General features: G+C 49.9%; 1 protein-coding gene across 1 annotated transcript; it reads left to right on the top strand.

Annotated features, from left to right (window-relative positions):
- The first annotated feature begins 6,896 nt into the window (after positions 1–6,896).
- On the top strand, positions 6,897–17,213 carry ISL1 (ISL LIM homeobox 1). The gene is made up of 6 exons (XM_037145153.2): positions 6,897–7,153; positions 7,991–8,180; positions 10,790–11,049; positions 12,855–13,141; positions 14,392–14,559; positions 16,472–17,213. Exons 1-6 carry the CDS (start codon positions 7,126–7,128, stop codon positions 16,586–16,588), a joined length of 1,050 nt encoding a protein of 349 aa, XP_037001048.1. The 5' UTR covers positions 6,897–7,125; the 3' UTR covers positions 16,589–17,213.
- The last annotated feature ends 282 nt before the right edge of the window (positions 17,214–17,495 follow it).

The raw sequence follows: 17,495 nt of genomic DNA, 5'->3' as shown, positions 1-17,495 counted from the left end.
TAGCATATAACATAAATGGTGTATAAAAATTAGGGTATACACTTATAATGGATATATATATATATATATATATATATATATATATATCCCCAAACAGAGCCCGTTACAGTAGAACTCTATTACCATGGCCTCTTTACACCTTCTTTTATTTTTTTTCATGTTTGGACCGAATTTTGTATAGTGGAGGCATTCTACATATACGTCAACAATGGACAATAGAAAAAAGGCAACAAGGTCATTGTTCCATCCTGCCCCCACCCCCGCCCTGTGAACTCTTAAGTCAACAAAGGCAGCGACTTCTGGCTAACCAGCCCTTGTGGGTCCCCGTGGAGGGCAGAGCAACAGAAGGCATCTGAGCTGCGGGGTCTCTCTGGTTTCCCGATTCAAATGTGTCCAACACAAAGTGAATAAAAATAAACCTGAAAAAATGCCGGCCAATACTTCGGGTTTTCTATGTTTGGGGGTAACAGTATCAATCAGACTGCCACGCAAACGTTCTGCGCCAGTAACTGTGCTGTCGTCTCGGACGCTGCCGCCGAGACAGATGCCAAGAGCATATTGTCTCCCAATCACTGGAACGCAGGCACTAGAGAAAGTGGAGCCTCTGGCAGAGATGGTTTAAAGAGGCGGTTTGACAGGGTTCAAAGAAGCCACTGAGCCGGTACTCCGATTCTTTCTACAACTGTATTCATGGGGGGGGGGGGAACCCAGAGGGAGTTGGGGCATGGCCAGAAAAGGGGGCGACCTCATTCGGGAAGCTGAACCTTCGGGCAGGGTTGCGTTTCTGCCGTGGTTGCACCCACAGCAGAGGTGCGCATTCTTCTGCGCTCGTTCTTCTGTGCTCCTGGCGTCTGAGAGGCTGCAGGCCTTGCGTCCGGCAGGCCCCAGCGACAGGCACAGGGCCCTTCCTCCTTTCTTGGCTGGCGGCGCCGGGGTTTCACCTCTCGCATCTCCACCCGCACTGCAGTTGCGCAAAGGAGGCCAAGGGGCCTCTGGTCCCAAATGTGGGCGGCGAGGAGACTCACACGAAGACCTGCGCGGCCCCCTCCCCCGGGGCTGACGGAGACCTTCCGGAGCCCAGCAAGGGCTGAGCGGAGGCGGAGGGGGAAGGGGTGGCCGGTGTTAGATGGTTCCAGTGATAAGGTGGAACAGAAACACAGCCTCGAGGGCAGGACGCCCGAGGGTCGCGGTGGTCCCGCTGGAAGGTGGACAAGTTGGGAATCTAGAAGGGACGGAGGTGGGTGGGGGCTCTTCGTTTCGGGCTCCCCTTTTCCCTGGACTCAGTGAGACTACATTTCTGGAGACCTGTTTTTTTGGACACGGGAGGTGGTTTTTTTTTTGTAAAGTATGTTAACTTAACCCCAGGGCTCTGAGCCCGAAAAGCACTGTAGGACCAGAGTGCCTGGGCCCTGGCGAGAGGCCACGTGGGGGAGAGAGGTAGCTGCGCGGGTGGGAAGGGAAGGCGACCTTGACCCCTAGTGGGAGCAACATTCACGGTGTCAAACGACATTCAAAAGTGGTCCTCTCCTGGGCCCCTTTTCTCAGTTGGGGTTTAGCAGGCACAGGGGCAGGGCAAATTCTTTCCTTCACGCGAAGTTGCACGGAATTGATGAGTTTTCCCAACAGCGCAGGTCCAGAGGCAGAGACGCAAGTCACTGCAAATGCATGCGGTCTCCCAGTCCCCTCCACGGGGGTCAACGCAGACGGCCGCCTGTGAAATCTGTCCCTAAGTCCTCCCTCCCCAACTGATGAGCCATTTACTGGGATCTGCAGGTTTTTCTCCAGCCCGGAAAGCAGCTTGTCCTCCACTCTCAGACTCTGCCTGCATTCCGTAGGGTAAAGCCAATTGACTGCCCCTCCCCTTAAAAACAGCCCCCACCCACGCATCTCCGTGACGCTAAACGCCCCTATGCGCTTTAGCCACCCGTTTAATTCATAGAATGTAGCTATAACTCTTGACATCACCTCCGCAGCCCACCCGAGCGCGCGCCAGCCCTGGACTCTATTATGAGGCTGTTTGTGGAGCGCTGAATTCGGAGATTTAGGAAAGGTTATTTGGGGCATCCTGGTAAATTTCCCGGCTTCCTCGTACCTCCCCCGCTTGGCTGGAAATTTTCTGCTGCTGCTCCTCTTCCGGACCTCCTTCCTCCAAGGTACCTTCGCCCCCCCCCCCCCCCCCCCCCCCCCGCTGGCTCCCAGTAAACCTCAGCGGGCTCTGGGAATTATTTCTTTGGTGCTAAATTGAGAGCCGCCTATTGGACTGGTTGCAGTGGGTGAACGGGTGTCACTTACTTCAGAAAGAATGTCATTTGTTCAACTACCCTGAGTTAACTCGCTCTGGATTTGCCGAGAGCTCAGGTGGGCCGTGGATGTTTGCTAGATTCTGTACAGATGTGGCAGCTTTCAGCCCAATCGCCCAGGACTTGAGCTATAAAGCTTTTTCACCTCCCCGGACTCCAACTAGCCCCAGGAGGATCGGATACATTTAAAGGAGGCTTTGCCAGATGCAGGGTTCAGTGCGTCCTTGGGCCAGAACTTCTTAGTCAGCACACTGCACTCAGCAGCTGCAGCAGGGCTCGGCACACAAGCCCTGTCCAGTTAAAAATGGCCTGCCCCTAGTCACCAGGGCTTCCAAAAGGAAAGAAAAAAAGGTTCCTCTTGACACTGCCTGCTACTTTTGTGAATAAATACTTCCAAGAGCACAGTTTTAAAGGCTTGGTCTGACTCCACCGGCAAGGAGCTGGCGAACCTCGCCTTCTCTCGTCTGCTCCGAGGTCCGTGGCTTTGCTGCTGCCGGGAGCCTGGAATTCTATCTCGGCTGAAAACGGAGCAGCAGACCGCACACTAACGCTGCCTCCCAGGAGAGAACGCCAGGTGTGCTGGTGACAGGCAACCTGAACTCGCGGACACTGGCAGAAAGCCTTATGTGCATAAGAAAAGTCTTGCTAATTCACCTAGATTGTTTTAACTGGTTAATAAAGCAATTGACACTCAACAAAACCACCATCGCCGCAGGAGTCCTGGCAATAAAATGAGGATTGCAACTACAGGTTTGTTGTTGTTGTTAACAACTGCCTTTATTATTACCATTACTTAGTATTCTTTTTTTTAAAAAAGGCAAAAGAAAAAGAGATAATCATTTCACACCCAATGAGAAGATCAAAAAAGAGAATTCTTTTTTTTCTGAAATTAGAGCGCTGATTTTCTTGATTCGTCCTCAATAAGCCACCAACAATAAAACTGGAAGAGACAAATTAGCTTTAAACACCCACAATCCCGTTCTGGGTGGAGTATGAATGGTTAACTGTGACTCCCTTTAAACACATATAATTTTATCTGACTCTCGGCCGTGATTTAAGGTAATAATGCTTTATATAGTCTTATTTTAGCTACGTGATTGGATTACACAGAAAAGTAAAAATAAGAAGGGGGAATGGAATATATTCTATATCTGTTCCCTGAGGTGAATAAAATGTTTCATTTTGACACCCCCCCCCAATTATGTGCTCTGGATATCAGAAAATATAAATCCTTCAGTTATATTTTTTGTCTGAATACCTTACTTATGGAAACTGGTGTCCCAATTGTGATTTTAATCTTTCAAACCAATTCTGATGTGGACTAAATAGAGCATCACATTCCTGGGACTAATTTCCCAAACAAATCCTCAGTTCGGGGGAAGCTGATGAAAGCCCCTTTCCCGTCCCAGTTTTGATTAGTTGGGGAGGAAAAAGCTTTCTCCCTTAGTGTACATAATTTCCCAAAGAACCAACCTAAAATTCACTTCCATCTGCCAGAGGTGGTTGGGGAATAAATAAATCTGAAAGGTGAAATGCCACTTTTCCATTGTAGATAAAACCTACTTAAGATTTCTTTGAAAAGCATCTTGAGACCATACTCGTTTGGGAACCTGTAGCTGCCACTGGGGTCGATGTGGCACGTTTCAATTTTAACTGAGGCAGAGCGAAAGTAACAGCACATACAAATACAGGCCTGTGAGCTCACCAGGAGTTCTAGCTGCAACAGCCGCATTCTGGAAGGTGCACATGGGCAGATGCCACAGACCCAAGAGGAACTTAATTAAATCTGAGCATCACTTTTCTATTCAAAGACGCCGTATAGTATATTTGAGTGGCCTGAGAGTAATGGGAACTATACTTAATAACTACTCACATATACTTCTTTTTCTCTCAGCAGAAGAGCTCACACCAGGAGATTCACAGCACCGCTGTTTTGAAGGACAGATTTTTGAACTGGCAGACCATTCAAAGGTCAAAATGAGTCCACTTTTGACAAGAGAGGGTCTAATCCCCCCTCTGAACACAAGAGGTCGCTCCTGTGACCAAATACTGGGGGGGAAGTATTGCTAATCACAATTTGATATATTCTATAAAAACACTACAGAAGTCTTGTACAGATATATTTACTGCATTAACTGCACATATCAACGAAGGAAACAGGAATAACCTGTGATCATATTTGAACTGCAAGGTAAAGTGAAACAATGCCTGCTACCCAAACTTTGATTTTAATGCAAAATGTATTAGCAACAGACACAACTCCAGAGCACATCCATCACAAAACAATTACTGGGTACCCTCAGATTTCCCCCTCGAACAGGGTGGGATATCTATTGTCTGCTTGATCTTGCATCCATTGGCCTAGGAACTTATTTAGGAAATACTTGTTTACAGTAACTGGGGTGAAGCAAGCAAAACACATGGTCTATTCACCATTATGATGAAATTGCCCATTACTAACGGTTTTCCTCCAAGGTACATGCCAGCTTTTCTATTTGGAATTGCTATCAGCATCAGCAATAATTCTTTGGAATGGCTTATTAGTTTAGGGAATTCCAACGCCACACTGGCTGTGGTGCTGGTTTGAAGGAGGGTGCATGGTGAGGGTGCTTTGTGAATCTCAAATATAAGTCATCGGGTTCCTGGCAGCTTCTGTTGTTTAATTCCATGTTACAAAGGTGGCATGATGGAATATGATTGGTTAAAATCCTCTATTTAATTCCTGGCAGTATAGTGGGTTGTTTTTTTTTTCTTTACTACAGTTAACTTTGTTATCTACAAAGGAAATGTGCCCATATACTGATTGGCGAGACTTGCTTCGTGTTGTGATTATCAGCATCAGTTTTGCAAAAGCAGCTGACGAAAGGCTCCAAGCATAAATACCGGAAACTAGAAATGACCCAAAACCAAAAATCTGGTAAATTTATCAACTTATGTGCAACCAAGTTTTGATTTTACACACGCACTGACATAACATAATAAAAATAAAAGGGATGAGATCCAGTTAGAGATCTTCTTTGAGAGGAAACAAAACATAAAAAATGCATGTTCTTGAAAAAACCTCAGCTAGATCGGGTGGAAAACTCAGGCATCTTGGCTTCTCTCTGAGCAAACCAAACCACGGAGGCCAGCTGGGGGCTCCGGGCTCTTATCAGGGGCAATCTAGGAAAGATACAATGCAAGGAGTTTCCTAACACACGGGGTTTACTGGCGGCAACCAGACACCGAAATTACCCCTTCTACTGCTGCTTGCCTTTGTGGGCCTTTTCAGATAAAACTGGCAGTCACCTTAGATAAGAAGCTATTTAGAAGCTTTGAGAGAAGTGTGGGGGGTTCTTCATGGCCTCACTGGGACTCTGTTTTAGGGGGACTGAAAGATGGGAACACGGGAGAAATAATTGAAAAGGGGTACCGGCAAGTTGCCGACAACATCCTTCCTTCTCCAGGTTGTTTTCTGAAAAAATGATCAGATAAAACACACCGGGTGAAGTGAAATAGGTATTTCACACTTCTTAGACCCCTCCCTTGCACGCCCTTAGACTAACGCGCACATGGAGACTGTCCTTATAATTACCCAAACGCCACCAGCTAATTGTACACATTTGCTAACAACAAAGGGCAGGAGACAAATAAGAGAACAACTGGGCAGGACATAATCTTTTTTTACAAACTCAAAACCAATGGAAGATCTTGTCGTTTTGGACTCGAATTAGCACGCTTCCTAATTCCAGAGTTAAATTGCAAAGCAGACGCCGCGGGTCGGAAGGAGAGAGAGGAGTCCGCGGAGACAATTTAGTTTTACCTGCGCGCCTTCAACCTGATTTTCCGCTAATAAGGACAGAGGGCCTCTTCCCTTCAGCCCAGCGTTTTTTGGCTATCTGGGATCGGAGGGAATAGGGTCCAGGGGAAGCAGTAGCAAATAAGTCCTCTAGGTCCATTCTTCCTATTCCCGGTCCTTCTTCCCCCAGGCTCCAAACACAGCCAGTTCGGGAACTCACCCTCCGCGGCAGCCAAGGGCGGCCAGGCCCGGAGCTGTGCGCCCAAGTGCAAGACCAAATCGAGCCAAACTGGCTGTTCCAAGTGACCCCTTTGCTAGAACCCGGGAGGGACTTCATCATCGGGAAGACCTACCCACGAGCCACTCGCCACCGGCGGCAGAAAAGTGAGCCCCGCGCACAACACGGCCAGCCGGACGGCGGCGACCCCAGGAGCGCTGGGCGGAGGAGCGGCGCGACAGGCGGCGGGGGCGCAGGCGGCGCGGCCGGGAAGGAGCGAGGGAGGGGGCAGGAGGAGGAGCGGCAGGACAGCGAGGCCGAGAGGTAGAGCGGCCGGGAGGTGAGTGTCGCGGGAGAGCGGCGGACCCGAACTAGTTGCGGGGGAGCCCTAATCCTCTCCCGCGGGCTCGCCGCGCGGTCAGTGGCGCACGGCCGCGGCGGGGCTGAAATATGATAATCAGAACAGCTGCACCGCGCGCCCCGCAGCCAATGGGCGCGGCGCTCGCCTGACGTCTCCGCGCGCTGCGTCAGACCAATGGCGATGGAGCTGAGTTGGAGCAGAGAAGTTTGAGTAAGAGATAAGGAAGAGAGGTGCCCGAGCCTCGCCGAGTCCTCCGCCGCCGCAGCGCCTCCGCTCCGCCAGCTCCGCCGCCTGCAGTTGGACTCTCCGATCCGCGAGGGCGCGGCGTGGCCGGGCAGCGGCTGGCTCAGCCTCGGCAGCCTCCGGGCCACTGTCTCCCACTTAGCCACAGCTCCAGCATCCTCTCTGTGGGCTGTTCACCAACTGTACAACCACCATTTCACTGTGGACATTACTCCCTCTTACAGATATGGGAGACATGGGCGATCCACCAAAAAGTAAGAGGCTCTTCTACCTTGTGGGGATCGGTGTGCTGGTCTGTGCGGGGGTCTCAGGCACGGGTGCCAAGGGCTGTCTTCGGAATTGGAGTCATTGCCTGGAGAGTCAGAAAGAGAGAGAAGGTGGCTTTTTCTCGTTGCCGCCACGCCTGCATGCTTTGCTGTCGGTTCTAATCTTTGGGAAACTGATCGTACCTTATGTCTGAGTTCGCCTGTGTACTCTCCAAAGCCCCAGCCTTCTGGTGCTAAGTGGTGGTTTCCTCCCCGGGAATCCTGAGCTCTCCGAGAAGGTTATTCTGTTGCAGAGGTCTGCCTGCACGTACAATACCCGGGGATGTGAAGTAGCATTAGACTTGCAAAAGAGAACGAGTGACAACTGTATTGATGTGTGCTCTTGCTAACAATATCCAGTCCTAGGTGCTATTTCAGAGCGTGCTTCATGGAAAATATAGACATCCCTGCGTTCACTTAACGCTTCTAGTCAAAACCTTTTCTTTGACTTGACTTATCCATAATCTTTTCCAGTGGTTATGGCAAAGAGGGAGGAGGGAGGAAAAATGCAAAATGAACGGGTTTGATTGCGTGCTAGGCTTACAAATGTAGACTATTCAAATCTGCATTTTACATCTATTCCACCTCCTTTTAAAAATGAGTCAGGGTTTTGATGGCACACTTCAATTACCATCTCAAAGTGCAATACTCTTTAAAGAAAAAGAAAAAAAGAAAAGGAAAAAAAATAACTCCCAGAGTACGCCCTAGAAGAGAACGACACTGAAAGTGCGTTTATCTCTGTAGGAAGTAAACGGTTAGTCAATCATGTATTTATTTTCATTTCAGAAAAACGCCTGATTTCCCTATGTGTTGGTTGCGGCAATCAGATTCACGATCAGTATATTCTGAGGGTTTCTCCGGATTTGGAATGGCATGCGGCATGTTTGAAATGTGCAGAGTGTAATCAGTATTTGGACGAGAGCTGTACATGCTTTGTTAGAGATGGGAAAACCTACTGTAAAAGAGATTATATCAGGTATGCCATTTATGTACCGCTTCCTTAATTGTGTGAGATTTCCCTGTCTCCCCCCAACTCCTTATTTTTTATTTGGTGTGGCTTTGCCTTTTTTGCAAAGTTTGCCTTAGTGGAGTCCAGCGTGCAAAAGTTACCCTGAACCTGTATTACATGAATTAAACTATGCTGTTCATCTCACTTTTTAGGGATCCCCCCACAAAATTTGATAGCGGTTTTCCTAAATTGTGTGGTCATTGAAGCTTGTGGAATGGTGCTTGGAATTTGTGGGGCTCAGATTAGTTTTCTCTTTCACCCTCACCTTTCCAAAACAAACAACAAAAAACAAAGGTGGATGATTCTGGGTTTCTAAACTTCTTTAAAAAGGTTGTTGTTGTTGTTGCATCATGCAGTGTTTTTCATTTCTATAAATTTATTTCCATTCAGTGTTTTATTAGTAAGTTACAGTTCTTTGGAGATACCAGTGTAATGGGTGAAATAAAAGTTTGATCCAAACATATTTAAAGATACATTTTGAAAGACCAAATAGACTTTTACTTTTAGGCTAAGAGTTTCTACATGGAACATTTAAAAACCAAACCAAATATTCTCTGCAAAAAGACCGGAAATTTAATCTTTTTAAATATTAACCCTTTGGTGACATCTGATTGTCTTTTCTTTCTTATCTTATCTGAGCTGATGAATTAGACAGAGCAGATCAAATTGCCCATCATCTGTCTACGAACAATTGGTATATTTAGATAATTGAACAGCTTCCTTTCTCACATTAAAATTTGGTAACTGATAAAATGAGTGAATTGCCCATACTGACATGGCTAAAACCACATAAGAAACTTTCTGAGTTTTTTTTTCCTTTCCATTTATTCTGAGTCTATATTTCATGCTTTGCTAATCGCAAATTTTCTCTGACCTGCCTTAGGGAGCCAGTTGAAGTTTTAGAGAAAATTGCATTGTTTCAATAACAAACAAGAGATAACACCTTCGCTAGCATGTTAAAATATGTCAAAATTATACTTAAAATTTTTTCTCTAGTGGTTGTTAGTAAGAAAGTAGCTTTTGTACGTGGAGTTTCTGGAACTGAGAACTTAAAGTTTAGTCAAGATTTAACTGTACACTTAAAATTTTTTCTGCTCACTTAGTGTCCAGGACTTTTTAATTACTTTAAAATCATGCAAATGGAGAGTAGACTCTTAATTGATAGAATTGAACGGTGCAAAAAAATATATGAATACTTGGGTGGAGGTGGGGGCCGGGTGGGAGGAAATGGGGAGGAGGGGACCCTGATGAAGGGGGAGGGGTTTTCCAAATTGTTTGGTCACGAGCAAGGTAAGGCCCTCATCCTATGAAATGGAAGATCTCAGTCAGAGTAGGCGGAGGGAGGCAAAACTTTTGAATCTACATTCTAACCTCTGACAAATGAGCCTTTCTCATTGTTTACTTGGTTGGTGTGTGAACTCAGATTCTGGGGAGGGAGAGCTCACTTCACACCTCCGGCAGCATCTTTACTCCTGTGGAGATCGTGTTTTGCTCAGTTGCATAGGGACCTGCATGTGCCTAATGCTGGATACACTTCTGTAGAAGGAGCCAATTGCTTTTACCTTTACCTCTGCACGATCTCATCTCGTGCGTGTGTCCTTTTGCAATTGCATAAAAGCAGGACAGAGAGATCCTTTAGATTCCCCAGTGCTTTCCGCCCTTAGGGGAAGTGCAGTGCTCCCTCCCTGCTTTGTGTGGGTCTGTTCCTCCCTTCCGTTTGTAGGAATGCCCCCCAGCTTCTGTTATTGCTGGTACACAGTGAGGGGCCAGGGTTGTGTGCCGCGCAGAGGAAACCTACAAAGCTCGTCGCTAGGTGAGGAAAGGTCAGCAGCGAAGAAGACATTAGCTGTGGGTCTTTTCATTTTTCTCGCTGGTATGGCTCTCGAGCAAACAAATAGAGGTCCATGCTTAAGCCATTTGGGAAACGATTGAGGGAGCAGGAACAAACTTTAAAAATAATAATGAAAGGGAGACTGCAGAGGAAACTTTGTTAATATTGTTGCCTGCGGAAAACCCTTTAGATCCGGTGAAATCGCGGTGGACTTTGCAGAGAGGGATCTGGAAACACCCCGGTTTCGTTTTGTTGTTCGGCCTGTGCATTTGTGTGTGTGTGTTTGCACAGTGAGTGGGGTGACTGTCTCTTTTCCTCCTGGAGGGAAGGACTGGACTTTTGGTTGCCGGTTTAGAGACCTATCTAGAAAGTGTAGGGCCAATGGCTGCTGGGGTCCCCCTGGACTCCTTCCTTCCCAGACCTGCAAGGGCCGCCCTGGGACTGATCACTGGAACCGCGGCCCGGAGTTGAGAGCACATCAGACATTTGTCCTTGGCGTGGGCTGGGTGAAGGCAGAGGTTCGGCCGGGACCCACGTTCGGAAGAAAGGACAGGACAAGGAAGAAAGGGAGAAAGAGGGAGACCCAGTCACATCGGTTCTTCCCGTCCCTGCTTGTCTGCCTACTGCCGATTTCCATTTCGGGGCTCAAGGCCTTGGGGCCCGGTACTGGGCGCTTTCAGGCGGGACAGTGGCCGCCTGAAGTGACCCCTGTCCCTGTGTTTCTATCCCGTCCGGCCCCGCGCAGGTTGTACGGGATCAAATGCGCCAAGTGCAGCATCGGCTTCAGCAAGAATGACTTCGTGATGCGCGCCCGCTCCAAAGTGTACCACATCGAGTGTTTCCGATGTGTGGCCTGCAGCCGCCAGCTCATCCCCGGCGACGAGTTCGCGCTGCGGGAGGACGGGCTCTTCTGCCGCGCGGACCACGACGTGGTGGAGAGGGCCAGCCTGGGCGCTGGAGACCCGCTCAGCCCCCTGCACCCAGCTCGGCCGCTGCAAATGGCAGGTACTCCTCGGCCCGGAGGGAGGCCGGCTGGTGTGGGAGGCGCCTCGGGCTAGGCCAGCCTGCCCTCGCCCAAGCACTGTGCGCGGCGGCCACGGTTGACTGGACCCTGGTAGCCACTGGCCGGTCGTTGGTGGCTGTGGCAGCGGCCGCGAGGCCGGCAGTTCGCTGAAGTGCAGGGGGTGCAGTTTGCACAGCCTGGCTCCGGCTCCCTTGCAGCCTGGTTCAATGCACTCATTGTCCCCTTCTCCTCTCTCTGCACACCTGCGGGTCTGTGTGTGTAAATACGGGTACACAGGAGTGTACACCGCTTGTGCACACATGTACACACACGTCCAAACAGTACTTCAGTTCACCTTGGCCTCCGAGCCCCGGCTTACTGAAAACGGGCCTCGGCTCCGCCAGGTTTTCACCCTGCTGCTGCCTAATTAAAGGGGTGGAGTTCCTCCGGAGCTTCCTCCTGAACCTGGTGAAGGAAGTTTAGGTGGCCTTAAGTCATTTAGCTTCTCAAATCCCTTTTCCTCCGCCAACTGCCCCACACACCAAAACATTTTTAAAATTTATTTGTATCCTTTTGTGAGAAAATGAACATGAAAAGATACAGTCTTGGTAACGGCAGGCCTGCACAGAGCTGTAATTTAAAACTGTCAACAAGCTAATCTGCAGTAATTGCCTTTTAAAGGGAGCCTGCCTCTTTAAACCGTTCATTCTAAGTGATTTGGTGAGAATTTCATCTTTGGGGCCTGTGGCTATAACACTAAATTGACCCCATAGGTGTTGACCTGACCCTGGGGGGTCCTGGAAGGTGTAGAATTTGTACCCTACAGATCAGAGGGCCTTACCATGCCCCTCCCCCCCCCCCAAGGAGAGTAGAAACAGCACCCTCCTGCAGGAGGGGGCCAGGTGTAGGAAGGCAGACTATGTTTCCAATCCTGCCTTCCAGTCATGAGCAGATCTGCCCAGGGTATTGTTAAACTCTGGCTGAGAAAAGTACAGTTCACCCCTCTGCTTTCTGGCAGCTCCAAGAATTCGACCTCCTCCCCCCAGCCCCTGCCCAGGATTTGTGACTTTCTCACGCAGGACCAAAACCGGAGGTGGCAACCTGTGCTCTGCTTGTGGGGAGACATGAGGCTGGAAGAGGGGACTCAGGAGACAGCACTTCCCAGCTGTCCTTAGTTAGAGCCCCAGCAGCTGAACAGAGCTCATTTTCTTTTGCTTGGGGTCAGCCCACTGTGGGAACATCCAGGTAGATTTAGTTCTAAGCGAGGTCAAGGACTGGAGAGGTGATGGAAATAAGAATTTCTTCAGCCCCCTGACAGGAGTGGCCCCTCCAAACTGAAGCTAAAGCGTTCTGGCTGAATTCTCCTGGGCATTGGCCTTCCATGTTGCAGACGTCCTGGCTGGAGTGGTGTCCCTGGGTGTCACTGGGGTCTTCTGCGTTACCTTCCCTGGTACCCTCTGTGACCTTTACCCAGGACCCCTGGGGTGGGGTTCTTGGTGAAAACTGGGCCCAGTCTGGGTACGAGGGAAGGTGAGGAAGGAGGAGAAACAGCTCTGAAAGATGCCACCCCTGTTTCGAGTGGGGGACAAGCCCTGAGACTTGCACCCCTCTGCTACCGCTGTGTTGACAGAGCAGGCGGAGTCTGCGTTCCGGTGCGGATTACTCAGCTTTGACCTCTGAGATTAGAGAGTGAGATTTTTACCACTGCCACCCCTGCTTTGTCGAGGCTGAAAAGTACCGGCCATTGTCTGGGAGCGGCGGGCGGGCCAGCAGCCGGCCTGCGCTCACGGCGCCCCTTACCCCACAGCCGAGCCCATCTCCGCCCGGCAGCCGGCCCTGCGGCCCCACGTCCACAAGCAGCCTGAGAAGACCACCCGCGTGCGGACTGTGCTGAACGAGAAGCAGCTGCACACCTTGCGGACCTGCTACGCTGCCAACCCCCGGCCAGACGCGCTCATGAAGGAGCAGCTAGTGGAGATGACGGGCCTCAGCCCCCGCGTCATCCGGGTCTGGTTTCAGAACAAGCGGTGCAAAGACAAGAAGCGGAGCATCATGATGAAGCAGCTCCAGCAGCAGCAGCCCAATGACAAAACTGTGAGTGAGTGGCCCAGCCGCTGGGCAGGGGACCGAGGGAAGCAGAGGAGGCGCGCCAGGTGTGTGCCGGCTGCCTAGGTGGGCTGGCTGGCAAACGGTTTCCAGGTTTCCCTCCGACTTGGAACAGGAGCCCTGACAGGCAGCCCCCCAAACCCCACCCAAGTCTCGGAGAGAGTCGACACAGGGCCGGCCTGCTGGTAAAGGAGGGTACTGCCCTCTTTCGGGTTGGAGTGGCTGCCCACACCCCTCCTGCCTTGTGTGAGAGGGTTCATGCCCTTCAAATTCATTTCCATCCTCCACAGCAACCACTGTTGGGCAGGTGGCCCCAAGGCCAGGCTCTGGTTTGGACATTCAGACAGGGCGGACTACTCCTTGGCTTCCTGTGAACTCCAGAGTTTCAGGGTCATCCTGGGGGTCCCCTGCCTGCCCACCTCCCACCCCCGGCCCCCGTGCCTGGCTAGGCCTTATGCAGCACCTTGAGGCTGTGAGTCCCCCCAAGGTGACCCACAAAAACAGGGCATCCTCTGCTCAAGGTCAAGCCCAGGCCTCTGGAGATGCCAGGCCCCTGGCACCGTTATCCACGATCACCCCTGGTCTGCTCCAGCACCCACCCCACAGGCCTTCTGGTTAAATTAACCTAAAGAGTTCCTTTTTTTTCTTTTTCCTTTTTTTTTTTTTCCTTTTACTGCTTTGGCCCTATTTTTAAATGCCATAAAACCTGCTGTCATTAAACTTGGCAGGCCGGCCAAGCCTGGGCCAGGGCACTTTCTAAGTTGGTTAGTGCTTAAAAGCACAATAGCAGCCAGACCCAAAGGCTTGAGGGTGGGGGTTGGCCCTGCAGGGAAAACCTCTGGGAGAAAATCGAACCGAAACTGCCCGGGAAGCCACTGCGTCTGGAGGCTGAAAGGAGGCCTGTCCTGCCGCCGGCCTCAGCTTTCTTGGTGGCCTGGGATGGTCAGTGGAGGATTGGGGTAAACCAGGAGAGTCACGGCAAGGGGTTACAGTACATTTTGGGCTAAAATGAGATCCCAGCAGACCCAGTAGTCCAGCCCACAGGAGCAGAAAATCAAAACACAGTAAAACAAAACCGAACTCCTGCTAATATCCATACGCACAGCAGATGACTGAGTCAATAAAAGCCACGATAGAGATAAGATAATACCTGGGCATATTTGTTTAGCCTGTGCAGACAATGGAGGGGAGGGAGTTTGCTCATGAACATGTTGGGGTGGGGGGGTGCCTGTTCACAGAATATCCAGGGGATGACAGGGACTCCCATGGTGGCTGCCAGTCCAGAGAGGCACGACGGCGGCTTACAGGCAAACCCAGTGGAGGTGCAGAGTTACCAGCCACCTTGGAAAGTACTGAGTGACTTCGCCTTGCAGAGTGACATAGATCAGCCTGCTTTTCAGCAACTGGTAAGTGTCGGTTCCCAGGGTGAGGGGCTGAATCTCCCACAGAAAGGAAGGAGATTCTGGTTTAACTGCTACACAATGAAAGAGTGGGGGTGGCGGTGGGGGCAGGTGCCGCCCAGGCCCCAGGGTTGGGCAGAGAGGAGGGTGGCGTAGTAAAGAGAAGGAGGAAAGCTTCGCAAGAAAAACAATCCTCCTTGCGTCTTTTTTTATGAGAGTTCATCATTTGACCATGTAGGCGGAATTCTCTGTCAGTCCCGCTTTGATGGATTAGCTTCAAGGTGCCTAGCTAACTAGACATGCGTGGGAAGGCGGCAGGTTTGCAAAGTCCTGCCTCTGGCAGTGAGAAGGGGCTTTGGAGATCACCTTGACATTTTAATCAGCAATTAGTAAATTTCCTCCCTCCTCAGCCCCTAGAGAAGGGTGTATTTAAGGACCTAAATCAAGGCGATTGTCCTGATGTGGACATGTATAATCAATGTTATTACCAGTAGGCAGCAGGATCTGTTGGGTGCAGTTTTCAGATGTTTCAGGGAAAAATTCAGGGATCCAAAGGTAAGGTTGATGCTTGTTGTTACTATACCCCTTCCTGGGGCTGTTCAAACCTAAAATGTGGGACCGCTTAAACATGCTCAAGTGTAGGAGTTCAAATTGCATGCTCAGTTACATGCTGTGGGGCATGTATGCGGCAAGAGGAGCGTGAGTCCTTCCAATCAGAGAGACGCTGTATGAGAACCTGTTTAGCATGAATGTTTCACACATCTAGAAAAGAGCAAATGAACTCACCTTTCACTTGCAAAAGGCTCAAGAGTCCAGCTAAGTAAGATTATTCAATATATGAAGTTAGCTTTTTTATCTCTCCCCCACCCCCCACTTTCCTGGAGGGTTTTTTCTGCTCTGCAGCAGCACTTGGGCAAGTGGGCCAGAGTCAGCGGTTACAGGCCTTGGCCCACGTTTCCGTTTGCAAGTGGGCCAGTCCAGGAACACTGGAGAAGTCCCTTGACCTTCCAGTGGAGAAGTTTAGTACGGTAGATTGGAAGGTAGACTCTGGAATTAAGAAAAGTAACTTCTTGTAGTCAGGTGAATCTCAGAGTTGTCTCAGCGAGAGCCAGATCCCAGAGGGCAGGTAGGAGAGGTGCAGGGCAGCTTCTGAAACTTTGAGACAGACGCCAGCAGGAGAAGTGGGGGCCCTGGCAGGCGGCGGGTGAGGGGCTGGGCAGAAAAGGAGCTTCGCAACAGCTACAGCTACACAATGGCTCCTCCGCTCAAAAGGAGCCAGGTAATTTATCATGCGATGACGTTATAATATATGGGTCTCCTCGGAAGGAAGCGCCTGATTTAAAGGGAAAGAAAGACAGAGAAAGGCCACAGGCAGCAGGACCAGCGGGGAAGACAACCCAGGCAGTGATCCTCGGACGAGTTTGTCGCTGTTCTATGGAGCCTCCCCCCCCCCCCCCCCCCGCCCCGGCCCAAGGTCTGCTCGCTGTATGTCACGGATTTTCCGACTCTGGAGGTTTTGCAGCCGGGGGACTGGGAACTGGCCTGCTGTTGGGGCAGCCCGCAGCCGGCAGAGTGGTTCTACCCCGAGCATGCGTGGTACGGTCGCCAATGCCATTTCACAGAGAAAGACCCCTCGGTTCTTTAACTGAATGCAGCCGTAATGTTGGGAATTCAGTTTCAGTTAAAACAAATCTCTTGGAAGATGGGAAAGCGAGAAGATTCCTTCTCAAACGCTCTTCCTCGTTGTCGTGGGCTTTCTTTAAGCCTGTGAAAATTGAATTATAGACCTGGAAGCCTCTATCTACACATCTGTCCACCTACACACTCAGATACTTGTACGCCCACACACGCAGGCCTTTCTAATCCTTGTCTAAACATGGTCAAAGCCGGGTTTTTCATTTCTCCCCCTCGTCTGCAGGTCAACTTTTCTGAAGGAGGACCAGGCTCTAACTCCACGGGCAGCGAAGTGGCCTCCATGTCCTCTCAGCTCCCGGACACACCGAACAGCATGGTGGCCAGCCCCATCGAAGCATGAGGAGCGTCACACGGATGCGTCCTTGTTTTTTTCCCTATTGGACACAGTGGGAACGTATGATGTTGAACTCGGAGACAAAAGTATTTAACGACCCAGTCAGTGAAGGCTGCGTTGAGAAGTGAATGCTCCATGAAATGCACGAAGTCTGTTTTAATGACAAGGTAATATGGTAGCAACACTGTGAAGACAATCATGGGATTTTACTAGAATTAAAACAACAAAACCCAAACCCAACATACGCTATCCAATGACCTTAGGAGTACTGAAGGAGGAAAAAAAAAGACGTTTTTAAAACGTAGAGGATTTATATTCGAGGATCTCAAAAAAAAAGCATTTTCATTTCGCTGCACACCCAGAGAAAAGCAGAAATAGGGATTCTCTAGACCATCCGATTCTGAATGGTGCTCTCTGTGCTGGTCCTTGGCTTGCCAACCAGGCGCTCGGAGGAGGAGCGGGAAGAGAAGCCGGCCTCCCTGGCGGAAAGGGCCCTTTCAGGAAGGTGGAGCTGTGCCGGTGTTCGGTGTTTTCAGTTGACTTTAACAAGGGGTTAATTGAAATCCCGGGTCTCTTAGCATGTCCTGTAGCTGGTTTCTTTTTTCCTTTTGCCCCTCCCCCCATTTTTTTTTTTTTTGAGATCCATCCTCTATCAAGAAGTCTGAAGCGACTTTAAAGGTTTTTGAATTCAGATTTAAAAACCAACGTATAAAGCATTGCAACAAGGTTACCTCTATTTTGCCACAAGCGTCTCTCGGGATTGTGTTTGACTCGTGTCTGTCCAAGAACTTTCCCCCCAAAGATGTGTATAGTTACTGGTTCAAATGACTGTTTTCTCTCTCTGGAAATAAAGAGGAAAAAAGGAAACATTTTTTTGTTTGCTCTTGCATTGCAAAAGTTATAAAGTAATTTA

This window comes from Artibeus jamaicensis, unplaced genomic scaffold (assembly GCF_021234435.1).
Source record: "Artibeus jamaicensis isolate MK-2021 breed Jamaican fruit bat unplaced genomic scaffold, CSHL_Jam_final scaffold_369, whole genome shotgun sequence".
NCBI lineage: Eukaryota > Metazoa > Chordata > Mammalia > Chiroptera > Phyllostomidae > Artibeus > Artibeus jamaicensis.
The sequence above is the reverse complement of the archived record's forward strand: the minus strand, read 5'-3'. Positions and strand labels throughout refer to the sequence as shown.